We start from the raw sequence: 27,995 nt of genomic DNA, 5'->3' as shown, positions 1-27,995 counted from the left end.
CGACAATGCCAAGTTAATAAGACAGAGCACCTCAAGGTAGGTGGCGTTTTACATCCTTTAGAGATTCCACAAGGTAAGTGGGAGAGTATCTCTATGGATTTTGTAGTAGGACTACCTACTACAAATCGTGGCCATGATGCCATTTGGGTAATTGTAGACCATCTCACAAAGATGGGTCGATTTATTCCCACTAAGACTACGGTTAAGACACCAGAATTAGCATGGCTATTTGTAGAGCATATAGATAAACTCTACGATCTTCCAGCAAGTATCGTTAGTGAGAGAGATAGAAAGTTCGATAATCACTTCTAGAGAGCTGTGTTCCAAAAGTTGGAAACTAAACTTAATCTAAGTACGGATGATCATCCAGAAATGGATGGTCAAATAGAAAGAGTTAATCAAGTGCTAGAGGATATGCTACAAGTGTATGTTAGCAAGAAGCAAGCATATGTTAGCAAGAAGCAAACCAATTGGGAAGACTACTTACCTATATTGGAATTTTCTTATAATAGTTCAAAGCATGTGACTACATGGTTTAGTCCATTTATGCTTTTATATGGATCTCAACCTAGATCACCCGTTACGGTGGGGTTGGCTAAGGAGAAGATACAACAAGCAAAGGGTTTTCTCCAAGACCATTTTGACATGCTTCGAGTTGCTCGACAGAATGTTAAGCAAGCTCAAGATCGATATAAGAAGTAGACAAATGAGCATCGTTGTCTTGCTACTTTTGAAGAAGGAGACAAGGTTTTCCTCAAAGTTCTGGAGCATTCAGAAATTTTGAAGACGGGAAAAGTTGCTAAACTTTCACCACGCTATTATGGACCATTTACCATTCTCAAACGTATAGGTCAAGTGGCCTATAAGTTAGCTCTCCCAGAGCACTCATGAGTTCATCCTGTTTTTCATGTTAGCCGTTTACAGAAACAACTACGACAGAATGATAACGTCATTGACATAGGTGTGTTAGTTGACCTTATCAAACCGCCAAGCATTCCTCATGAGCCCAAAAAGATTTTGGATTCTCATGAGCTTCGCACCAGACATCATGTCAGACGACAGGTGTTGGTAAAATGGCTAGATAGACCTGAAGAAGGTTCTACATGGGAGAATGTCTCCGCACTTAAGAAACGTTTTCCTGCGTTCGTTTTTGAGGACGAAAATGATTCTCCAAGGGGGGGTTTATCTAAGGACATGGGTCCTATGGGCAAGGACACCGGCATGGCCGGGCAGTGTATACCTAGGGGGAGGCTATAAGATAGCATGATTGGGTGGAGACTAGCACACGCATTACCACCGCCCTTTCAGAGTGGCCTATTATGATACAAAGTTGAAGAGAGTGTGAGTTCGATTCACGGATATCTTGCCGATCTAATGTTGTATAGGCCATGACACGGGGGTATCTTGGAAATAAATGAGTAAATTGAACCAGTTGCATTCATCACCAGGCGGCAACAAGGCGCACGGGCGGGGAGGTTGAAAGTTGAATGAGGCCTTTGATGCCATCTTTGCGAGCATCACTGTCGAAGCCCGCCATGCCCAATTTCTTTCGTTTTCCGATACTCCATTTCTTCCTCATCACTTCTCGTTCCGCCTCAGCAGTGCGAGGTAGATAATCTTGCAAATTTTTATGTTTTCCTACTCACCATTCTGCTCTACAGTCATCAAGCGATGGCTTGCAATTTGCAAGAAGAAGGGACCAGTTTCTCTTTAGATGCGAATGAGCCTTCCAAGTTTGATCTCGCTGACTGTGGTCAGAATGGTGGTCCCGGGACCGGTTTGAAGCCTCTCCACCCTCCACATCCCCTGCCTGGAATAATAAAGAAGATGAGGACTCTGGATCTTGCATGCCTGGTAGGTCCACAACTCATGAAAGGAACTCTGTTAATGGCTTCACACATATTTTTTATTAAGCTAAAAGGCATGTTTTGTGATAGGCATCTAAAAGCAGGTTGAGGTAGTCTTGGAGGAGTTGTTTCCAATGATCAAGTGAGGTCTTCTCTACAAACTTATGCATCATTTGATTTCTTTTGCAAAGGTCATGCTTTCAATTGTTGAGAAGTGCTATCATTTCACCTTTCGGGGTCCAGGGAGATATATAGTAGTGTTGTGGACATTATAGACCAAATGAACAAAAAGTGGGATACTTGGCTATGGAGTAGATCAGAGAAAGATTTCAGCAGGCAGCAAGTAGAGTTTTGAAGATGCTTGGCCTCACAGCTCCAATGCTTTTGGTGAGAGTCGCAAAATTATGAAAAGTACAATGGGCTCATAGTTGCATTAAAATGTCTAATGTCCATGCAATTCTTCACTTGATACAACATGCAGCGATTTCTCTCGAGTCAACAACGTGTTCTTACTCTTTATATTTATTGAAGATGCAAAATGAGACAATTTTGCCTATCTAATAGTTGAGCATTTACATCTCCTTGTTTTGTTGGACCTGCCTTCTGCAGGAGTCTGGTGATACTGGCACATATGCCACTCGAAAGTTTTTCACATGTGTACTAAACCTTCTATGGGCATAAATAGCTACTAATCAGCAAGACAGGGTCTAGCTACCTCATGATGGCCTCAGGAAAGGCAAGAGTTACATGCTCATGACAATTCTGTGACCATACAAATTGTGAATGTATTCCATTCTACACAAAGGATTGACAATCCTTTGGAAGGTGTTGTAAGCATGTTAGTACATAGCCAAAGGCTTGCTTTGAAGGTGGAAATCAAGAAAGACGAGTGAGACTTGAGCTCTCTATTGTATACCGAGTCAGAGTTTGACTTGGATGCATAGCCAGCTTTGGAAGGTTTTGTTGTAGTTGCATTGCTTTTGCGAGTTGTTTAAGTACTACGTAGCTTTATGGATTGTGATAGGGTTAGATCTTGCAAGTTGATTGAGATGTTAATTTGCTTTTGCAACAAGTCATTTGGGGATTGTGTTTTTTGGGATTTCTTGCTTAACACTTGATTTTAGTTTTGTTTGTTGTACTCATTGATATTTGCTAAGCATTGAGGTTTGGCAACTGCCTCCTTGTTATCAAAACTTATGCTAGTAGTTCAATGGCCACGATTGGCTCATTGTACATTACTTGTATAATTGAACTCATGGTTGTCCATAGAGAAGATGCACCATTTTTACATGTGCAATCAATTTTGGAAGGCTTTGTTGCAATTGTATTGTTTGTGGAAGTTGCTTTAATTATCCCCTTTGTAGGGTCATGAATAGATTGGCTTGGACATTGAAGAATGATATACATCTTTTCAATAGTGTATTGCTTGGCTGCTTTTTTTGTATGGATATATCAGTTAACAGGTTCATCATAGCCACATGTTCTTCATTTAAAATTGTACTTGATGAGGATATTATATGGTAGCTCATTTTTTGTTGACTATTATAAGTAGCACAAAATAGTACTTTTGTGAGTGGGCCCTTGTGTAATTCTAGGTTCTAGATTCTATTGACCTAAGCTAATGTTTTGTGATGTGAAACGTAAGAAAAGTATCTCTTTTTTTAAGTTGTGCATGTAGCTCCTCACAAGTGGAAATTGTTACTTGTGCATTGGCCATGCATTCTCATGTTGAAAATACCTATCTTCATGTTGTAGCATTTCATGATAGGACTTGTGGTAGGTGTAGTAATGAGAGTAATGTGTAGCGTGCAATATCAAAAATTGCTTTATGATTGAAAATATTTCTAATGAGGTTTGATGAGGATATTGCTTGATTCGCATCAATGTGGAAGATCAAGAATCTGATGGAAAGTAATTTAATATTTTGTAAAATGAGTCATTATAGAGATGACTTTACCTTCTAAATATGGAATTTGTCACGATTAGTAGGAAAATATCCTTGATGTGCTTGATTATCAAAATTGTAGTGCCTATGATCTTCATAATCAAATATAATGCTTTGTTTTATACACAGGGAGGAGGTCTCACTATATTGCATTTTTGAGAGGGTTTGATAAATTTAAAAAGGAAAATTGAGTTCACTTTTTTGTGAATATGAAAAGATTTTCAATATTCCTCTAAGGAGTATATACTATTTAAGTTTTACATGTTTTTTTTCACTGCGCGATAAATTCATCTACATTAAATCTTGAGTTGATCTTTCAAGAGGGAAGGTCAAATATGGTGTTTAACATGTGAGATTTCTTATGGGAAGAATGTAGTCATGAATTGCTAGCTTTTTATTCAACAATGTGATAGGGTTAGTATACGTAAGGTTGGGGTTTCTTTTGAAATACTTCAAAACCCATATGCAGGGGTTTACTCAAATTATATGATCTTCATCGATAAGGGCTAGGTAAGTATGTATGGATTTGTATATAGGGGGATTTTGGCTCGAGGGTTGCTTGTAGGTGACGTCTCCTCATAGGTAATAGTGAATCCTCCGGTGAACTAGTTTGACCTAGTGCATGTAGTTGTCCTAGACACTACATTGAGGTGCACTACCACTTCATCAGAGAGTCTTAGCAAACAACATCGACCTTGAGTATGTGGTGACGTATGAACAGGTTCTACATATATTCATGAAGGCTCTTGGAGGAACGAAGAAGGTACGACGATTTCAAGCGATGATTGACATACGAAAGATGGTGTTGAGTTTGAGGGGGAGTGTTGAGATGACAAGCTCAACATGTACTACTCCTAGATGACTATCACCAATAGTCATTATCACTGGTGCACCTTGGCGGATACGTATATCTTAGCGAGTGATACAACTGTACTACACCAAGCTCGTCTACCTGTCGAGTGATAGCACACTTATCTACTTACCTCACTCACTAGTGGTTTACACTAGATCGTTGTACTAGTTGTTTTTTATGTTGTATTTTTCCTTATGTTTTGTAAACCTCTTATCTTGAGTTAGTGAAAACCTACTTCTCAGGCTCCCCATCCCCATTCACACATGACGAGTGTTCTTCTTGACTTCAACGGCATGTGCAATACTAATCTGTGCAAAGTATAGTGTATGTCTTGTTGGAACACTAAACCCCATTAAGCTGTGCCTCACTGCCTAGTATGTCAGCGGAGATGAATACTGCAATCACTGCATGCATTTTGACGACCTGCCAGAGAGGCAAGATCTGATCACAGATTAGCAGGTGCAATAATGTAACTATCATTGTAGTTTCACAGAGCTGCCGATAAGTAGGGTTGCGCGGCTGGTAGCTGCACTTTGGGCTTTATTTCTATATCAAGCTTTTTTGGAGCACAATTGATGGCCAATCATTGAGGTAGTGTAATATCAATTTCTCAACTTCTAGGCCTTCCAAATTCAAAATTGTAGACCCTCGTTCGCTTCACTTTTAGCTCTGCTTCTTAGATTTCCCTTTCGTCGAAGCCGCCTGCTCTCCTCTAATAGCTGATTTACTTGCTTCTTGCTTCCCAGGCTTCACAAAAGAGACACTTCCTTAGAACACAACAACGGGAGCTATGGCTTATATGAGTTTCACTATGCAGCCATGTGACACTGTTATCATATTCTGTCAGTCTTGTCTAAGTGCAAGACCGAAAAGGAACCAGGAAGTTTTATCTTGAATTTGTAGTGTGGGACATGAGGAATTAGTTGAGTCGGTGACATTAATATCTCTTGCTATCCTCTCATAACTGGATGAGTGTGCTCATAGTGAAAATAGTTGCTTTGGCTCATTCCGATCAATTTTTAATGCTTACTTTGTGGCTTTGAGGGTTGTTCGAATCGGATAGAGATAATCACATGTACTTGGGCTCGGCCATCATAAAAATGACACTTCTAGAATGTTGGTTTGTGTCATGTGAAGTTGTGTCACACATGGAGGAGAGGCATTTCCTACATACATAGACAAATTCTTCACTTCCACGATGTTCTAGATAATTGAAGTTCTAAGCCTTTGTAAATAGGCTTCTAAATCAAAGAATATAAGTTTTTTTTTTGGGGAAAAACTCACAATGGTGAGTGGGTTATGGTATCGAGACCAAAAAATACAGCATCATGCCATGCTTGTGTCAAGCCATGACATTTTTAAAAGACCATAGTTACATAGGTTGAAAGAGAAGCCAACCACCCTATGATAGAGACCGGGCCTATGTCCTTACCTAGAAATAGTCAATCATCATTGTTGCACCACAAGGCACATTCCACAATGTTCATATGTTTGTCAATGCCAATAACTGGCCCCTTACTTTCTTGAATTATCTCTATGAACCTAGTTGTTTTCATGGTATTTTCAAAGACTCGATAGCTTCGGGCCTTCCAGACTTGTTTGAAGTAGCAAAGCTGAACAATTTGAATTACGGTGAGGATCTCTTGGCTCTTGAACATTTTTCCTCCGAAGAAAAGATTGTATTTAAAGAATCATGTCTTTCAGGTCTTTGGACCCATTTGCACATCTTTCCCACTACGCCATTAAGAAAAGGAAATACAAATTGTATTATAAAACTAAATAGCTCTTGTTATATAATTCATGTCATGTTTTGTTGCATTGCGTTTATGGCATTCAATCCATGAGCACGTTGGCACGATTTTGGACTCATTAGCTTTGAGAATCTAGGAAGATGCTAAAGGTAAAGCATATGAAAGTTAGGAGTGAAGAAAATGAAGAGGGAGCTGGTCGGAGGTGGCGAAATGAGGTGTTTAGGAAAGAGGAATGAACAGGGGCATGCAATGGGGGGTCGATGCTTGAAAGGAAGTAGACAGTGCAACACCAAAGCAACATGCCATGTAGGAGCCAGGCAAGAGACACATGTAAAACTTTTGTGTTGACGATTTAATCATGTTGTGATTGAAAAGTGGAAACAAAAATTAAACTTAGGAAAGCTTTCATGACCTTCCATTTTCTCTAAATTGGTATAGATATGTGTGTTATTTTGTTTGCATATAAGCTTATACATTTCAACAAAAGCAATCAATAGTGCTATACTTCTAATTATATTAAGTTATATTTTTTGGGATAGATCTATAAGTAATTGTGTCCACTGCGCATGCACATCTCTTATCGACGAACATAAGATGGCAAATATATGTTAGAGTAAGATAATATTAAGATGTTAGATGCATTTTACTATGAGCATGATAAAGTGCTTAATTTTATATCTTTATGATATGTTTAGATCTTCGTTTCTCTTAAATGATTAAAGTGTTGTAATTGACCATCGAGCTTCCCTCTAGGCCCGAGCTTGAGGTTATCTTCTACATTTTGGAAAAGCTAATAAATCCACTCACAATTGTGTGAGTTTTGGAAAAAAAGAAGCATTGAGCTTCCTCCTGTGTCAAACTTCAAGTGGGCCTTGTAGTTGTACCCATCTAGTGGCGTTGGCATGCCTCGTGATTTTATCACTTGTTATAATAGTATAGGTGGTAGCTATCCATCAAAGAGGTCACACATTTGTGCATATCCTCACATGATGAGCACAAAAAATTATATATATATATATATATATATATATATATATATATATATATATATATATATATATATATATATATAATACTTGTATGGCCGGTCGCCTTCGGCGGCCTCTCTCTCTCTCTTTATCGCGTGCACAGGGGCTTGTTTTTGTTTTGGATTTTAGCCTTCAGGTCGCAGATTGCGACACGTGTAATTAAGGGATCCCCCTTTCACCATATTATGTTAGTAGATATATATTTCCAAATCGTATCTACATACTTCTGGGTGTTCTTTAAAAAAAAAAAAAATTTATCTTGAGCCCTTACAAGAGAGGATTCTCTCCTCTGCGGAGGTCGCACCGTCTTTGTGACAGCAAGGAGAGAGAGAGAGAGAGAGAGAGAGAGAGAGAGACCCGAGCAACCTCTGTGTCAATATCTGAGAGAGAAAAAGAGAAAGACGCCCCTGCAAACATTGTGCGTGTGTATGTGAGAGAGAGTGAGAGAGAGAGAGTGTAAGACTGTTAGAATAAAATAAAAGATAATTTCCAGCTTCACACCTCGAGAACCCAAAGGGTACGAGCACCCGCTCATATGCCTAATCATCAACCCCTATATAACGTTCATCATCGCCAACAATACAATACCGCCTACCCACCTATCTCTACGTATACGGTCTCTCTCTCTCTCTCTATTCCTTCTCTGTGCAAGACAGATGTGACGCTTCCCTGTGCCTCTGATAGTGGGAGACCTCCTAGCCTTTCACTCCCACATGGTATCAATGGGCAGTATTCTCCTCTCAGCATCTCCTCTCCATGGTGATAAGGCTGCCCCTCCTTGCCTATGAAAGAAGATAATGGGTAGCACCTATCCGGGCTAATTGGAGGATATTGTTAATCTTGTCATCAACATTTTTACCATAATAAGAAAGCGGAAACTTGTATTAGAAAGAAGACATCATGTCTATTATACATCGATGGTTAGTTTACAAAACTTCAGAAACATCAAAAGTCTTTTTACATCCGGGGCATTAGAAAAGAGGGAAGAGATATTTAGCTTATTTACCAAACTATGCTTTAATTAGGCAGCCAGTAAAAGTAAAAGCTTATAAGTGGATCATGCAAGTGGTGTTGGATTATGATGTCAATATGGAAATTGAAAATCAGACACCAAAATATGTGCTAGTGTTTGGGTTGTGCGCGCGAGAATGCCGGTGGTGGAGTTGGAGGAAAGCGTGGCTTCTGCAAGCACTTTTGTGGCAGTTGCCAATTCTGCAATGGTTGCAATGGTGGCGTCACGCTGGCTGCTGCTCTTCTGATTCCCTCCACTATCGTAATTGCAATTGCAGCCTGTGGCATAATATTCCTTGTAACAACGTCGTCGGCCTCCAAACCGCACATAGTTCTCTTGTGCATTCCTACATCCCGGCGAATGACAGTCATCATCAGGAACATTGCTGTTCATTTTATGTTGCTGACCACGATCGTCATCACCCAGCTCCCCCTTGCAGCAACTATATTGCATCTGTGAGCATGTTGATGCAGACTCCGATTCTGATGCTGTTGCCGATGCTGCCGCCGCAGCATCATGGTTGTCAACAACGGTACCGTCCCCATCCGGAATACTTTTGTCAAGGCGACCACATTCACCTGCAATATTTTGACCATTACGAGCTACAGCTGCTGTTGGCGCCGAGGTACCTACCTTTAATTCTGTAGCCCACTGACCATATCCTTCACTTTCATGTTGTTTCCCTGCAGAATAAAGAGAAAACTATGATTAAAAGTAGACATGATTTGCTGCAAATTGATTCCCTTCAAGGAAAGATCACTGGCGGCCAGTGATGACTCTCCTTCTACAATATACCTGAATCGGTCGGCTCCATCACCATTGAAAACTATATACAAGTTAATAATACAACTATGCATTACAATTAATATTATATGTCAAAGTTGCACAGAAATTTAGAAGAACCTGGTATGTTCTGAAAAAACGAGCTACAGGAAGCATACCAGCTTGTGAGGATTGAATATTTACGGGGACGACGTTGTTGTCATCGACTACAATCTCGCCGCGGTTGCAGTCAGGCGCCGTTGGGACTGCACCACACTCTGCATGTGCTGAGCAGCTTGCTGGGGGCACGTTAACATGAGATGGAGGAGGTTGTGCATGAAGAAAGGGCGCCTGATTGCAATTGTACTGTGTTGCAACTGCATGGCGCAGGGCGGGGGGTTCAGGCTGCATGATGAGAGACCAAATGTCAAAGACATCCCTCTCTCCAAGCCTGATGTTTTTTGCGAGGCCGCACGAGATATTGATGTAGCGCTGCTTGAGGCCCCGCACCTTTCTCCGCAGCTGCTGATGGGTGAGGCAGCCATGAAAGCTATTGATGCAGGCTGCCCAGAAAAGCTTGTCGGCTCCGACAGGAAGCCGCCCATTGTTGAGCTTGAAACCCAAAACAAACTTGGACAGCTCTATTGCTTGCGCTGGAGGCCATAACGTCGGTGCTTTTCTCATCACCCTCTTCTTAACCTGAGACGTATGACTCCTGCATCCACGCCTGCGCTTCACATTCTCTCTCGTATAATGTCTATAACGTGCTGGTTCTTGCGAGCCGGCCGCTGCATGCGCTCGAGCTCTTGCTGCGGCCCTGGCTGCTCTGGCTGTCGCTCTTCTCGGCCATCTTAATGTCCTCCTACTCGCCTCATCTGAGGTCAAGCTGCCGCAGCTGGCTGCCATCTTTCACACTCTCTCTCTCTCTCTCTCTCTCTCTCTTTCTCTTTGGCTTCTTCGATCATATAGTAAGGAAACCTATTTATAGTAGCTAATGAACGCCGCCGCGCTTCAGCCCCTCACCCCTCACCCCCCCCCTCTCTCTCTCTCTCTCTCTCTCTCTCTCTCTCATGCACAGTACCCACAGTCGAAGTACGTAGCATCCATGCACTACCTCTAATAGTTTCAAACATCATTGCTCTCTCTCTCTCTCTCTCTCTCTCTTCTCCACACACGCGTCACGCACACAACTATAGAGTACACCCCTTTCTTTTTAATTAGTGGGCTCAGTGGTCTAATGATTCTCTAAGAATCTTGGAATAATGAAAAGATACAATGTCCTTCGGCTTACTACGGGAGAATCTCATTGAATCAATTCCACTTTCCTATTATTTGCTTGGTAAGCCTTCCGTAGCTTTTTCCTTTCTTGAGCCTGGAGGTGGCCGCCATGGCATCATCAAGGCCATCAGGCTCCACGCAAATCCCACGGCTATTAAGTTTTAGCAAAAACACCTTACCCGCTCATTATGTGCAATGCAGCAAAGAAGGTGTTTTGAGGACAGAAATGGGCACCCATGCCTTAGGGTATGAGGCCATAGCAGTGACAAGTGTCCTTGATGGCATCCAAGGTGCACAAGTGGGGCATGAAAAGTGAGGGAATCTTGGTTGTCCACATGGCGGGGGGGCTTTTCAACACCGGGGTGGGGTTGTCCACTTGCATACCACCACGATGTAAACTCGAGCAAGTTACAAATTGAGGGCGAGCTACTTGGCAGGGCCGCAAGTGATGACCAGACACTTTCATGTTGGACTCACTAAATGCTCAATGGGGTAGGCGGGTCAAAGAGACGGACCTCTCATGAGAGAAAAGCATTTTGAAATTTAAATTTGTTGCATCCTTGTTGATGGCTGCTCCCTCCTTGGCGATGGCTTCTCCCAAGAATCCCCTCCTCACCATGGCTATGGCTGCTTCCTCTTCTCCTTGGTTGCTCCCTCCTATACCAACCCCCTTCCTCTTCTCCCAAGTCCTCCCTTTCTCTATGCTTGGAACCTCTCTTCATTGGAGTCACCTCTACCTTTTGCCTGCTCTCTTTAGCTAGCTTGGGCAACTCGAGGACCACCCGTTGGTAATCTGAAGATGAAATACAAGCATGTGTGTGAGAGAGAGTTTTTTTGGGTGTTTGCAAATAATTTTGAAGCGGGAGGAAGAGCACAATAGGGAAAGAAGAAACTTTGCCATGCAATTGCTACTCCCTCATGTCACAGGCGGCCTAGGGATTTCAATGCCCTTAGTGATCGAGTTTACAATTTTATTTTTTTGTAGAGGATAAATTAAATGAGGGTTTAGGGTGCCATGTCTAATGTCTAATTTTTCCAAGGGGCATGGGCGATGTGGATTCACACTCATAACTGGGACATAGGGAGGTCAATGATAGAGGTTTCTGCCTTTTTACAGAGGACATGCTGAATGCGCGTGAGGTTAGACTGCCCATGTTTCATCTCCCCTTTTTTGCAAAGGGCATGGATGAGGAGGATTCACAATTTCACACCCATGAGTTGTCAACCCGGGTAGGTCACCTAGTAAAAATGTAACCTATCACGTGAGTTCAACAAAAGGGTATTTAAAGTTCTTGAAACTTACAGAAATATATATACAGAAGGCCATTATTTTTTCAAATTTGAAAAAAACTTACAGATTTTAAAAAAAAAGGGTATATTATATTCTTAACAAAATTCACAGATAAGGGGTTTTACAAACATGTCTTGAACGCACGTGATATGGTAGTTTTACACATAGTGAACCCCCCGAGGTTGTCAATGACCTTTGTGCCCGGGTTTACAATCTAATTTTCTATAGAGTGCACAAGGAGTGAAGGCTCTTTAGGGTGCGTGGGTCCAACCTATTTTTCTAAAAGGATGGAATGCGAGGATGAGACTCGACTAGAGTTCTTACCCTTGCTTCATTATGAGATGGTTGTGGCATCCACTGCGATAATAGAGAGAGAGAGAGAGAGAGAGAGAGAGAGAGAGAGAGAGAGAGAGAGAGAGAGAGAGAGAGAGAGAGAGAGATTGTGTCCATAGTGGCTTGGATTTACATAAAGTGAGCCACTATGGACACAATCTCTCTCTCTCTCTCTCTCTCTCTCTCTCTCTCTCTCTCTCTCTCTCTCACACACACACACACACACACACACACACACACACACACTGTGTTACTTTAGTACTCTTGGTCTTTTTTTAGCTTAAATTAAAAAGGGGGACCACACATAGACCTAGCCCTTGGATCGGGACATGTTGGGGGTGGTTTTTTATGGCAATGATAAACACACACACACACACACACACACACTGGGTTACGTAACTAGTTCTTCACCTATTTTCTTTTATAAAAAAAAGAGAGCTTCAAAATATTTGAGCCTCCACTATGAGACTTAACCCTTCATAAAAACTAAAAGCTTGATAAGGCGTTGGCTAGATGGACGACACACACTCTTACTGTACCACCTCACTTGTGGGAGTTCCCGACCTTACTTGCCTCCTAGGTCTTTTTAGTAGAAACCACCACCTATGAGTACTACTACCGGGTATAACCCTTCTCAACACTTGAGTATCTTTACCTTGGGTGAAACCCTGCCATGAATACTCCTAGTTACCTCCTCATTGCACCGCGTAGGCGGCTTCATTTTCTTTGCTAGAGATCCCCCAAAACGCTCGCAATTTGTAGTTATGGTGACCTCCCTCCCTGCTCTATTTAAAGGTGAGGCCGCATTTCTGTCCCTCACTTAGTTTTGGTTGTACTCTACTTAATTGCTTTAAACTAGTAATTGCGTTTCTGATACAAAGCATGGAGCTCTCTACTCAAGTTACGTAGGTCGGTCACTGTTATTTCTTGATTTACTTATTGCATGCTTAGGATTGTTTCCTCATGGCCGGGTTTATCAATCTGTAAGGAAGATGTTTTGTTGGAAAATATGGTGGTCTCCTCTCGTAAACATTATAAACCCAGACATGGGGGTTATTCCATGTCGTGTGATTACTGATGGTGCACAAAAACAATTGTTTATTCTAAAAAATCCACCCTATGGGCCGGTGGTCAGAGCATGCGGTTGATTAGGATTTTTTTTCTGCTCGGGTAACCATTACAAAATGGGATATTTATTGCTTTTCTTGCTTACTAAAATCTGCTGTTTTTGCAGGTTGGCAGGCGGTTTTGTGCCTTGATTGGTTATTACACTGTGTAGGGTTTTTCTAAAAAAACTCTTGATGTATGAAATAAAAGGAGGTGTATGTTGCTCTACCCTCTGCACACTAGTTTATGTTTGTTCTGGCTGAGTTGCTTACTGTCACGATTTCAGAACTTGGCTTATACTAAAGGGCCGCAATGGCATATGAAAACATGACTTGGTGGCTATGGCAATATAGCGGTTACTGTTTACACGGAAGGGTTTTTGGTTGCATGTCATATATTTCTCGTTGGTAGTTTTTGGTTGCATATCTTATATTTCTTGCTTGCCTTTAAAGGACTTAATCCTATGGGGTTCTGCTGTGTGCGTTTTTTTGACTTTTTTTTAACAAAAATGGGGTTATATATTACTTTGGCTTCACCTTGGTAAGGTAAGCTGCCAAAAGTGCATTGGGTTACGACTTTTTGTGATTGTTCCCTAGCTCGGGCCGATATACTGATTTTTTGTATTAGCATCTTGTTTTGTAAATACAAAGAGATAAAAAATTCACCCTGCCGTATATGGGTGTTAGAAGGTTCTATTTCTTTTGGGTATCCAGGTTACACACTATGGTTGTTCATGGTCTTTTCTTTAGGAAGGATGGGATATACATTACAGTTATTTTGCATGTACTCAGACAGATGTTGCTTCTGTGATAGCTTTCGATATTATTATAGAACTAGCACTTTAAACATAGTTTAGCCTTTCTCTTAAAAAACTTCAAGGTTCGTAGTATGGCTTGGCTTTTTTTAGCAGCACTCCTTGTTTCTTGGATTGCTTAAAGAGAAGTATATGGTCAAAGATGTATGATTTGGAATCCATTTCACTATGATAGGTTGTTGAGAGAGAGAGAGAGAGAGCGCAGGTAGACGAGAAGAAAGAGAGACGACACCATCATATGCAAACCCCAAAGTGTGCCAACTGATCACACGAGATGCGTTTATATAGAGGGGACCAGGGTGCTATATATAGAGATACTATATACAGCTCAACACCCCCACTCAAATGAAGGTCCCTAACTGTGGATGAAAAAACCCTTGGGGGCTCAAGGGAAAAACCCACAGCTCTATATATACCCACCGTTTTATTGAAATGTTTTAAATTTATATTTACAATGTTCAAAGGAGCTACACCACTCCTGTTTTACAATGTACCCTTTCAAGGGTCTTTAACAACCGTATACATACAATTGAATTGATGCAAATTCTTCAATATCTTTGAGCATCTTCAATATATTTGAGCCGCTTGAATACCTTTGAGCCCATGTACACATTGCTTGACGTGTCTTTCATCCTGTAAACAACATTAACTCAAGAAACATATCGAGACGTGAAGGTTAGAAATAAATACATCACATTATCCTTAGAGACGGTTCGTGACGCCGCTCTAGAGATGACATAGAAACAAACATAATGCCGATACAATCACATGTGTGGATTACATAGAAACAAACGTAACATCAATGGTATCACTTGTGCACAAATATATACAAAGTAGACATGTAATAAATACATTGGGACCCCCAAGATCTCAACTAACAGTTGTCATCATCATGGCTTTACGTACCATGGCATCATGGTGTTCACCATGGCATTAAGATGCTTAAAAAAAAATTGAATGGCAATTATCATGGCTTTATGTACCATGGCATCAGAGATGCTTTCAATAAATAAAAAAATTGAAATACCAATCATCATGGCTTTTAAGTACCATGGCATCACGATATTCACCATGGCATAAGAGATGCTCAGAAAAGCTAGAAAATACCAATCATCATGGTTTTACGTACCATGGCATCAAAGACGTCTTCTTCAAATCAAATAAAAATTGTAACATACTAATCACCATCATGGCTTTACATACCATGGCATCAGAGACGCTAGTTTTGTGCAAAATTTGCAAAACCTCAAGACAATGACTAGTTAGTATAGATAATGGCTTGGTAAATCTTGTCATCTCTACGTTGATGATTCCCATCAAAACCATCACACACGTTAGTGTACGATCACATAAAACGAGTATTTTATGACAAATTGCAATGAGATCAGTAGCATTCATGCTATAAATGGCATCAAGTGGTGTGACCATGCTATCATTGAGGTAGAAACAAATTACAAGAATTGACGCTCAAACATACAACCTAAAGGTGGCAAGGTCAAGGTGGCTCTAGGGCAATCCCTAGTGATGAGGAAGGCCGAACGCCACATGCCCCATATATTGATCAAAGGTTGTTCAAAGATATGTAGATTTATTGATCAAAGGTTGTTCAAAGATATGTAGATTTTTGACTAAATAAAACAACAATTGATCACGATCAAAACGGTGCAAAAACCTATTACCGAACTATGAATAGCTGAGCTAGCTGAGACATGCAGACACCATCAATGTGCATGACCTCTTTGATTTTATGAGCATCCAAAAGAAACTCTAAAAATACAAGCCGCGAACAATTTTAACGCCAAGTCATTCACTATTCTTAAAATAACATTTAATATAGCATTGCTTGTGGTAGTGCTACCAACCATAGCACTTTTTCTCCTCCATGTGTTGCCAACCGTCACACGGTTTCATTAGTTTTTGTGGCTAATGATTAAAGTGTCACTATCTTAGGGAAACAAAATACCTAAAATATTGGAGGCTATTGTCTTAAGTCGATGTCTGTCAGTTGTTCCTGCTATATATATGAACGAGACTTCTTTTGTTGCTCGCTTCCTGTGCTGCTCTCGGCATCTGCCGCTGTGGGTGCGGATTCTCTAGACTTGGGAGACTCTATGGTTTGTATTCAGACTGTGGAGGAAACGCAAAAGACTTGGATGCATCTAGACGACCCCCGTCGGCTCCTTCTAGGCTTGCTTCTCACCAACTCACGCTTGCGCAAACAACCTACATGCAGAGATTTTCTCATCGTGCTCTTCCTATTTGCATGGCCTTCATGAGTCCAATCGGAAGCATGTACAAAACGATCGTGTTCAGTACTCATGTAGCCCTCGCACATCACCTGCACCCCTGCATAGCTTTGATGAAGGAGGACCATTCCTCACGAGTTTTGAGTCCTGAGTCTTGATCACATGGATGACTTACGTTGAGAATAGGGAGGTGTGTTCCGCAGCCATCATCAGTGTAGCGCTGCACCATGAGGTGTTAAAGCAACTGCATAGCGAAATAGACAGCGGGGCCCGAGGGCAAATGAAAGGTAGTCTCTCGGGCTTTTCCATACTCATGAAAAAGGATCTGCAGGGTTGGGCGACTCGATTGATGTTCGCCTTGTCCTGAATGGTGCAAGTCAAATCCCCTCCTCTCCTTGTGAGCCAAGGACCCTCCTCGCAAGGAATCTTGCCAATGGCTCACCGCTATATAGAGAGCTCGGCTTGAAATAATGCAGACTACAAATACCAATAAAACAACGGGTATTTTCTTAATATATATATATATGCTGCCAATTGGGGCGCCACAGTAAAAATAGACTTGTTGGGGCCGATGGTTGCATGAGTAGCCCTCGTGAGATACAGCTGAATGGTAGAAACCTCTTGCACTCACGAGGCACAGCTGCTACCGCAGTTCCTGAGTGCACCGTGCAGGGACATGAGGACCTTCAACCGCCAGTTTATGAACTGGTACCATCGCTTATGAACTGCCAATTTCTTATCTACGAGTACCCAGTCGCTACTCTTCCTGTGCATGCTACTATAGCCTGAATTGTCAGCCTACATCTCTAGGTTTCTACGCTTAACCACAAACAAATTGAAAAAAACTTATCATCATGTTTGCATGTACTTCTTGTGGTTGCACTCATATTAAAAACGCGAACTGTTTTTCTCTGAAACATTAGCACAACAAGAAAGCACACAAATACAAATCTTCTTCAATCATCTTAAGAAAAGAACAGCATGAGTAAACTTATCTTTCATGTCTATTTTCTCCATAGCTCTGATACCATGTTGAGAGAGAGAGAGCGCAGGTAGATGAGAAGAGAGAGAGAGACGACACCATCATATGCAAACCCCAAAGTGTGCCAACTGATCACACAAGATGCATTTATATAGAGGGGACCAAGGTGCTATATATAGAGATACTATATATAGCTCAACATAGGTATCTAACCTAAAAAAAAGTTTTAACGAGCTTGTTATTTTATAAAAACTGTAATTGGAAAATTTTCTAAAAAACTTCATTTGGTGGAGCTTTCAGAACTGATAAAACTGTTGAAAATAAATGAAGGGGGGATTCAGACACTTGGATTAGAATGAGTGATGGCCTTCTAATCAAAACGATACTCTTTTAATAAACTCTTTGGGATTCTTTAAACAAAAAGAGAGAAATCATAATTTTTTGGACTAAGCTTGTAAAGGTTTTAGAAAGTTTGTAAGATGGCCATGGATAACAACTGGTATAGTCCATTAATACCTGTAAAACACATTCAAGGCTAACTAAATTGTTGTTTTGTTTGGATGGATGCAGGTAAGGACTCTATCTTATCTTGGAAGGTTTTTTTGACTTTGGCAAGCCGTCCTACACTGGATGGAACACTCACTTATGAAAGTTTGGGAAGTTCTTTTACTATCTGTATATTGAAAGGGGATCTCTTTCCTATAAAATTTTTAGTTAAATGATACTGAGTTGTTTTTGTACTTATCTATTCTTTGTTCCATTGCCAGTTGTCTTTTGAATGTAAAAGTTCAATTATGTCTTATTATCTAAAATTAAATAGCTACACACACATCCTATACATAAGGTTTTTCTTTCTAGAGAAACCGGGATGCTGGCTTTGGAAATTTTCTTCGAAATTGAGTTCTAAGTTGGACCCACAGTCCGTAATCCCTTGACCGGTTGACTGGTATTAGGTTGTCCTTGGTAGACTCTATTTCTGGTCCTCTGCTCACGGCTACTATAGTCTTTGACTTTGCCGGTTTAAGGTTTGCAGGCCCAAAAATTGCAGTTACTCTTTTTACTTTTATTTATGTTTATATTGTTCCTTTTTCAAGACTACATATCCTATAGAAAGACAACCCGCATGAGCACTAAACACACTCTTGAGAATCATGCAAAGATTCTCGAATAGATTAAATTATACCTTAAGGGCCGTAAACCAAAAAATGCTTTGGAAGTTAGAACTAGACCCTTCCTCTCTAGGAAGGCCAAAAATTATATTGCTTACTATGGTAAGTATAAGTGAACCTCACCACACTTTTTTAATAATTTGCAGACTCTTGCTCTCTCAGAAGGATTGGAATTGTCCTCGGAGCCCCTCTGAGTGGCCACATCTCTTGTACTCAGATGTATTAGCAGCTTGGATGCTTCTCAACTAATATATGATTTGGCTCTTACCTCTCACAAGAAATTGTATGTCTTACATATGTTGTCTTTTAATGACTTGGTCAGAATTTTGGCTACTCTGGATAAAGACTCCATGGAAGGGGTGAATTTAATTACCCAATACATTGCCCAACTTCCTCTACTCTCCTCACAATACTAGCAAGAGCTTGCCCTACTTTCTTCCTCTGGTGTTGATTTGTCTAACTTTCTAAGGAAGTTATGTGGTCTCAATCCCTCTTTTGTCTGTACACCGGCTACTCCAACTATTCCACAAACTCGTGGAATCTTTTGTTGGGATAGTGCAGCCCTTGAAGCAGTTAAAGAATTTCAGAGTAATCTTTGCTCCCTCAATGACTCTAACCTCCTGGGATGGTGCCTAAAATATCCAAAGTTTTTCCTGTCTTACCTATTAGACAAATTGAAATTGAATCCCTTGGGGTTGACCATCAGCTCTGGGTCCTGCCTAACAAAGCTTTCTTAGCACCCATTTTGAGTGAAACTTGGGTTTACCTTGCCAACCTCCCTGCCTCTACTATGGAAGATTGAAGACTCAAGATTCAGCTAAAAGGAGGGAAATTTTTTGACAAAGGGGAGCTTATCAAAGCACCCTTCAATCTCAATCTCATTGACACTCCAAATGCCCCTCCAATACTGGCCTTTACATCCGTACCAAAGGAAACATGGAATTTGCCAAGAGTAATCCAGATTTTTATATTGAATCCATTTGGAATGTCTTTAGACCTTATGTAAAATGTGCCTACAGATTTCTTGACCCTAAAGCCTCTTGTGAATCCAACATCATGTGGTTCGATCGTACCATTTGGTTTATTCTCAACCATCCGGACTTACTCTTCCCAGAAAAACCTATGGATTTTCACCTCTCCCTCATTTGCTCTTGGTTAGGTGGCCAAGCTAAGAAAAATGTAATTGCGTAGATTGCCTTTAACATCTTCCGTGGACTAATGTTGGATATCTTGAAGGAGTTAAAATCTGATGAACCTGAAATTTACTTAACTACCTATGTTTAACTTTAAAGGTGTTAAGATCATCACTAGTTAACTTAAACCTTGTATTGATGAGGATGATTCCCCTGCTCTCAAAAGATCCAACTCTTTCATTTACCCCAACTCCTTCACTTCCTTTATAACACCTAACTCATCCTCTAATCGGAGAAAAGTTCGTAGCTACACCAGGGGTAGAGACATGTTTCCCCCCATCAAGAACTTCCCTGAAATTTAAACCTTGATGATACTACAGGTTACTACAAGCCCTTGCGGAATAAGAACTCTCAACAAATTGGATCCGGACAACGGATGCATCTACATACATTGTCTCTTTCACAATGTAGTCCTCGATTGGATTCAACCAAAAAATCTTTCTTGTGAGTGCTTTCATCTGTTTTTTGACAATAAAAAATTACTCGACAATATACTCAAAGGATAGAAATATCAACATCCCATAAAGAAGTTAATTTACAGTAATGACTTTCTTCGACAGGATTCTGTGTCCCATTGTACATGCTTACAGTTTACCACCTTTTGTGGGAATTTTGAGGCTTATGGTAACCATGTTTGTACCTGTGATCTTAGCATTATTGAAATTCTAAAATACATAGAATTTTGGCCAAAGGGATCAATCATATACCTAACTTTCCTACCTTGCTCTATCATCTATACTAAGCTGCCTCACTGACCTTGTCAGTGCTCTCCAACTCGAGATGACAGTCCTACCAGACTTAAGGGAAGTTGTGAAGGAATGCTTCCTTCAAAAAGTATCACAACTACCTAGAAAATGGTTATCCTTTGATGAATCCTGGCGTACATCTCAACTAACTTTTGATTTTCAAAAAATCTCTGATAAATGGTTTGTTGTCGGGCTTCACAAAAGCTCTCAGTGTCCCACTATTATATGAAAATACCTTGCTTGGAAGGCCACTTGCAATCGAGTATCTGGTAAGGAATTTTGTAATATTAAATCTCCACTATAAACAGTTACCAATAATATTACTAAAACTTAAGGAATCTAGGCTATCATGTTCTAAACACTAAGTTACCTATATTATTTCCCACTTATAAAATTCATAAGCATAAATTCAGATGGATATCTGATGCCGCCGATAATATTTTTACTGATATCACAAAGGATATTATGACATTACCTCTCTCTTGAAATCATAGTCGTCCTCGACTATGGTGTAGAGAAGATATAGCATATTCATGAGTCCTTTTCTTAGCGAATAGAGGATCCCTATGTTACCCTACGACATCATTCCACAATGGATGACTAGTCCATTTGGTGCTTGAGAGCCTGAGGCTGCCGCAAGCATGCCAGCACATTAGTCCTATCAATCTCCCATAGTAGAGTGAAAAGCTCTACTACTTGGTGTTTGGGAGACATCGTCTCCGCAAACTTGATCTAAGCATGCATACTACTTCGTTATTCCTTGATGTTATACTCACCTAATTTGAGCTTATGTGTGCCACTAAACAAAAAATCTGCCAGGACTTCTTACATATTCAGTACAATCCCTTTTGGCTTACAAAAACTCTACAAAAGTCTCGCTTAATCTTCCTCAAAAAATCTTCCACATTTTTACTGTAGACATTACACAATGCTACGAAAACATTCCCCTTGAAGGGGATCTTGGCCTTAAGGCTATTCTTGCCAAGGTGATTAAAATGGCTTTCTCCAATGCTAGAAAGAAGAAACTTTTCTACATCTCTCTTTCCAAAAAACCCAGGTGGATAAAAGTTACTCACTCCTTACACTTCAATGAAGCTAAGCTTTGCTTTTACATCTCCTGGCTACTTTGTAACTGCACTATAGTTTTCGGCGGTCTATGCTTTAACCAATGCCTAGGCATCCCCATGGGATTCTCATGCTCTCCACTTATGTGTAATATTTACCTTGCTTTCTTTGAATATAAGTGGTGTCTCGAAACCATGGAATCATACAAAAATAAGCTTTCACAGTTTAGACATACCTATAGATATATGGATGACTTACTTAGTGTCAACAATAGAGACTTCCTCAAAAAAAATTGTCTGATTTATCCTCACTGCCTTAAAATTGAACCCACATCTCTACATAAGATCATCACATTCAATGGGCCTTTTTGCACATTAGTTCAATTCCTTAACCTTTTTATCTCCCTTCATATCCTGTTTGTCGGTGGGTATGACCTAAGGTTTGTTTGGAAAAGGGATCTCCTGAAACTACCACTTGTGGAATTCATAAAAAACAATAAAAATAGAACTCACAAGGTTTCTATTAGCTCTTGTATCAGCCTGCTACACTAAATTTGCTATTCTTCCTCTAACTCTTTTCTTGCCTGGGGGGAGGTTTATCTACTAATCATAAAGTATTGCCTTAATGGGTTTAATAGAAACTAGATCTGCAACACTATTACACAGGCCCTCATGTAGCATAGTTGGCATGGGTTCCACTTTAAACAAGAGAATCTCATTTCTCTAATAAGGTAGTAGGCCCATACACAATGGGCCTACTACAAACACATTGTGTATGGTGCCTGTGTTAGGGCGGGTACACACACACAGACACACACACACCACACACACACACACACACACACACACACACACACACACACACACACACACACACACACACACACACACACACACACACACACACACACACACACTGTGTTACTTTAGTACTCTTGGTCTTTTTTAGCTTAAATTAAAAAAGGGGACCACACATAGACCTAGACCTTGGCTCGGTACCTGTTGGGGGTGGTGTTTTATGGCAATGATAAACACACACACACACACACACACACACACACTGGGTTAATTAGTTCTTGACCTATTTTCTTTTTAAAAAAAGAGAGAGCTTCAAAATATTTGAGCCTCCACTATGAGACTTAACCCTTCATAAAAACTAAAAGCTTGATAAGGCGTTGGCTAGATGGACTACACACACTCTTATTGTACTACCTCACTTGTAGGAGTTCCCGAGCTTACTTGCCTCCTAGGTCTTTTTAGTAAAAACCACCACCTATGGGTACTACTACTGGGTATAACCCTTCTCAACACTTGAGTATCTTTACCTTGGATGAAACCCTGCCGTGAATACTCCTAGTTACCTCCTCATTGCACCGTGTAGGCAGCTTCATTTGCCCTGCTGGAGATCCCCCAAAACCCTTGGATATCTGCGTGATTTTTAGTTATGGCGACCTCCCTCCCTGCTCTATTTAAAGGTGAGGGCGCATTTTTGCCCCTCACTTAGTTTTGGTTGTACTTTGCTTGATTTCTTGAAACTAGTAACTGCGTTTCTGATACAAAGCATGGAGCTCTCTACTCAAGTTACTCAGGTCGGTCACTGTTATTTCTTGATTTACTTATTGCATGCTTAGGATTGTTTCCTCATGGGTTTATCACTCTGTAAGGAAGATGTTTTGTTGAAAAATATGGTGGTCTCCTCTCGCAAAAATTATAAACCCAGACATGGGGGTTATTCCACATCGTGTGATTACTAATGGTGCAAAAAAATAACTGTTTATTCTAAAAAATCCACCCAATGGGCCGGTGGTCAGAGCATGTGGTTGATTAGGGTTGTTTTTTTTGCCCTCATAACCAGTACAAAATGGGATATTTATTCCTTTTCTTGCTTACTAATCTCTGTTGCAAGGATGGCATGCGGTTTTGTGCCTTGATTGATTATTACACTATGTTGGGGTTAAAAAAAAAAACTCTTGATGTATGAAAAAAAAAAGGGGGGTATGTTGCTCCACCCTCCGCACACCGGTTTATGTATGTTTTGGCCAAGTTGCTTACTGTCACGATTTCGGAACTTGGCTTATACTAAAGGGCCGCAATGGGATATCATAACATGACTTGGTGGCTATGGCAATAGAGTGGTTAATGTTTAAACGGAAGTGTTTTTGGTTGCATATCATATATTTCTTGTTGGTAGTTTCTAGTTGCATATCTTATATTTCTCGTTGGCCTTTAGGACTTAATACTATGGGGTTTTGTTGTCTGCGTTTTTGTGACTGTTTGTTTAACAGAAATGGGGTTGTATATTACTTTGGCTTTACCTTGGTAAGGTAAGCTGCCAAAAATGCATTGGGTTACGACTTTTTGTGAGTGTTTCCTAACTCCGATCGATATACTGCTTTTTTGCATTAGCATCTTGTTTTGTAAATACAAAGAGATAAAAAATTCACCCTGCCGTATATGGGTGTTAGAAGGTTCTGCTTCTTTTGGGTATCCAGGTTACACACTATGGTTGTTCATGGTCTTTTCTTCACGAAGGATGGATATACATTACAGTTATTTTTCAGGTACTCATGAATATGTGGCTCCTATGGTGGTAGCTTTCGATATTATTATTAAAACTATCACGTTAAACATAGTTTAGCCTTTCCCTTAAAAACCTTCAAGGTTCGTAGTATGGCTTGGATTTTTTTAGCAGCACTCCTTGTTTCTTGGATTTCTTAAAGAGAAGTATATGGTAAAAGTTGTATGATTTGGAATCCCTTTCACTGTGATAGGTATCTAACCTAAAAAACAAGTTTTAACGAGCTTGTTTTTTATAAAAACAATTGGAATTTGAAAAAAAAACTTCATTTGGTGGAGCTTTTAGGACTGATAAAACTGTTGAAAATAAATGAAGGGGGGACTCAGACACTTGGATTAGAAGGGGTGATGACCTTTTAATCAAAATGATACTCTTTTACTAAATTCTTTGGGATTCTTTAAAAAAATGAGAGAATATCATAAATTTTCGGACTAAGCTTGTAGAAGTTTAAAAAGTTTGTAAGATGGACATGGATAACAACTGGTATAGTCCATTGATACTTGTAAAACACATCCAAGGCTAACTGAATTGTTGTCTTGTTTGGATGGATGCAGGCAAGGACTCTATCTTATCTTGGAAGGTTTTTTTGACTTTGGCAAGCCGTCCTACACTGGATGGAGCACTCACTTATGATTTGGGAAGTTCTTTTACTCGTCTGTATACTGAAAGGGGATCTTTTTCCTACAAACTTTGTACTTAAATGATTCTAACACTGAGTTGTTTTTGTACTTATCTATTCTTTGTTCCATTGCCAGCTATCTTTTGAATATAAAAGTTCAATTATGTCTTATTATCTAAGATTAAATAGCTGCACACACACACACACACACACCTTGCATTAAAATTTGTTGTTTATAGGCAACTTAGACTAAGTGAGGCAATCAGTTTTTGTCTACAATGTTTGTATGCATTCACTCTCTCTTACCTTTGAGTAAAGGTTGTTGTTTGTATGCACCTTAGGCTGGCTGAGGCTATCATCTGTTTTCTAGTATGCTTGGATGCACTCTCTAATAGAAATGGCCTATGAACTTTGAGAATAAAAGAATTAAGAGAATTAGAGTGAGCATTTTTGTGAGACTACTTTGAGAACATAGAGGGTGATCTTATTTAGTGGTAGCAACATTACCATACATTTAATTAACTTGGCATGAACAATACTTTTGTAAGAGAGAGTGTTAGAGAACTTGACAACAGTTGAGGACCGGATTTATGTGGAGGCAGTCCCCCCTCCAATCGACTTCTATATTGTAGATTCTCCCATCAAGAGATACTTGGTACAATACAATCTTTGTGTTCTTTGTGACCTAGGTGATGAAATGCATATGGAAATCTTCATGCATCACGAGCATAACATAATCTTTGTAAAAGCATTAACCATCCCTGGCCTTAGTCCCTAAGCCTCAAACACCTTCAAAGGGGAAGAGAGCTAGCGGGGAACGAGGGTAGGGAAGAGGAAGAAGAAACATTCATAGGAGAAAGAAATAGTCCCTCACTTATCATCACTCTTCTTGCTTAGCATAGCATAATAGCATATTAATGAAGATGAAGAAGATGGCAAGCTTAAGCATTGAAGTATGGCTCTTGGTTGGATTTGCATTCCATAGCCAAGAGTGTTGGTGTAGGCACTCAACTTCTCAACAAGCTTAGAGAAGGAGATGGAGCTCTTGCAATTTGCACCTCAGACAATGAGAGAGAGAGATTATGTGTGTGTGTATGGGAGAGTATACCCCCCAAGCTAGCCCCCTCCTTGCTTTGGTCGACCCCCTCTTCTAGCTCATGGTGGAAGCTCTTTGGACCTCTTCAAGTCTGGCCAATCACATGTAGACTGCGTATCAAGCAAGCATGCTAGCCTTGGGACACATATCCCCCTTTCCCCTTTGAGAGAGAGGAGTTGATAAATGCATAATCAAATAAATAAATTATCTAAATTATCATTGGACCTCTTGAGAGTCCAACCAATAGGCTTTAGGCACACCATGAGGGAAAGATGAAGAGGAACTTGAGATGTGTCCCGGCCCCTATTACTTCATTAGGCAAGCCTTGACTTGGTGTGAGGGTGTGTGTGTTCTCTCTCTAGATCCTGCAATGAGGGCTCGCTCCCCCTTGAGTAGGGATAATGTTGACTTTTGGGAACATCTTGAACCCTGCAAGCTCAATCTCTATCAAAACTTGAGAAGGTTCCCACATCAAGATCAGCCACAAGCACCTCAAGCACCTTAGTCATCAAGTACGACAAGCACCTCAAGCACCTGAGTCAACAATCACAACAAGAACCTCAAGCACCTTAGTCATCAAGTACGACAAGCACCTCAAGGGTGAAAGCATGTTAACCTATCGCGCTTTTTGTGCTAGTTAGCAGTTTCAAGTTAGCACATCTTCAAAAAGTTGGGCGTCTGGTAAATTTTTTGCAAATAATATCAAAATTTGTCGAAGGTTGTACATTTGGATTCCTTGTTTCAAGTGCTTTCTATTGATATATCATATGTCATAGATCTTGGAGATGTAGCTCAAGTTATTGTACTAGTTAGCATATGTCAAAATTGTGCTAGTTAGCATTGTCCGGGACATGAAAAAGCATGACAGGTTAACATGCTTTCACCCTCAAGCATCTGAGTCAACAAGCACAACAAGCACCTCAATCTTGGGCCGGGTTCCCACCTCAAGCACAATCCTAGCTTGTCAAAGGACATTTTAACACTAACCTTTGGAGGTATTTAAAGTCTTTAAGCTCCATTAGGTAGCATTTCTCTTTGACAGACCATCTCTTATTTGGACCCCCTTAACCTTGGCCCCATGTTGAGACAGATCCATAAGCACATGTCTATATTCTAACGCTTGTTCCCGTTTATTATACCACATTAAATGATCTGTTTAATATGAGAAATCATTTGGGTTGGCTGTATATTAGATTTTATGACATTACCTCTCTTGAAATCATAGTCATCCTCAACTATGAGGTAGAAGAGATAAAGCCTTAGTCATTAGTCTATGTTTCTTAGCGAATAGAGGATCTATTTTGACCCTACGACACCATTCCAAGATGGATGACTAATCCACTTGGTGCTTCGGAGATGTAGCTACCGCAAGCATGTGTGCTCATTGGTCCATTTCATTCTCCCAAAGTAGAGTGACAAATTCTACTTGGTGTTTGAGAGACGTCATCACAAACATGATTCTAAGCAGGCATACTATTTAAGCAGTATTATTGTGCGCATACTCCTTCTGTAACATAAGTCTTAAGCAGATCGAGTATCGTAAGATTGACTATCTCACTTTGGCCATCCGTTTGTGGGTGATAGGCCAAAGAGAAATTCAATCTTGTACCTAGATTTTCAAAGAGACCTTTCCAAAAATTACTTGTCATTCTAGAATCTCTATCTTTGTTAGCAGCAAGCTAACACGGACACCACGGATACCATTTTTGGAGCTCTCATTGTAAAAATTAACACTTATTATTTTGATAAATCGGAAATATTGTAACTCCTATTTTCCGGATAAGGATTTTTATTGATGAGCTGGCGATACAAGCTTCCAGATTGTATCAACTGTCATTCCCTATCTTTAGTTAGAGCTCTCATATAATTAGTTTTGACCACCAAAAACCTTGGCTAAGGTATAAAAGCCAATTTCTGTAAGCTATTGAAAACTTTTTGGATAATGAAATGCACAGTGTGAGATAACGATGCTCACTTCTCTCCTTCTCGTGCTTCCTACTCCCTCCCCGGTTGTAACATTGCAGTCGTGTTTGTTGCATTGCAACCGCAGGTAAGAGCTCTATGCATTGTTGTAAACACATCACAGTATTTCGTAGCTTTTGGCGTCGCCAACCTGAGGCCTAATTTCATCATAAGTAGGAATTTACACTTCAAAATAAAAAACTAAACATAGGCAGGGTATTGGGGCAACATTGCTAAGCATTAAGATGCATTCTGGTTCGAAAACGACTAGGTCAAAAATCCACTGTTGTTAATAATCACGATTTTGGCACTTGACCTA

The 27,995-nt window shown here is 40.3% G+C and overlaps 1 protein-coding gene across 1 annotated transcript; it reads right to left on the bottom strand.

Moving 5' to 3' along the window:
• Nucleotides 1-8,416: 8,416 nt before the first annotated feature.
• On the bottom strand, nt 8,417-10,156 carry LOC147448511 (uncharacterized). Its single transcript, XM_086522398.1, has 2 exons — nt 9,378-10,156; nt 8,417-9,119 (listed from the first exon to the last, which is right to left on the bottom strand). The coding sequence occupies exons 1-2, from the start codon at nt 10,102-10,104 to the stop codon at nt 8,509-8,511; spliced, it is 1,338 nt and encodes a 445-aa protein (XP_086378524.1). The 5' UTR covers nt 10,105-10,156; the 3' UTR covers nt 8,417-8,508.
• Nucleotides 10,157-27,995: the final 17,839 nt, after the last annotated feature.

Source organism: Adiantum capillus-veneris, chromosome 10 (genome assembly GCF_014529385.1).
Source record: "Adiantum capillus-veneris isolate H3 chromosome 10, ASM1452938v2, whole genome shotgun sequence".
Classification (NCBI taxonomy): Eukaryota; Viridiplantae; Streptophyta; class Polypodiopsida; order Polypodiales; family Pteridaceae; genus Adiantum; species Adiantum capillus-veneris.
The sequence above is the reverse complement of the archived record's forward strand: the minus strand, read 5'-3'. Positions and strand labels throughout refer to the sequence as shown.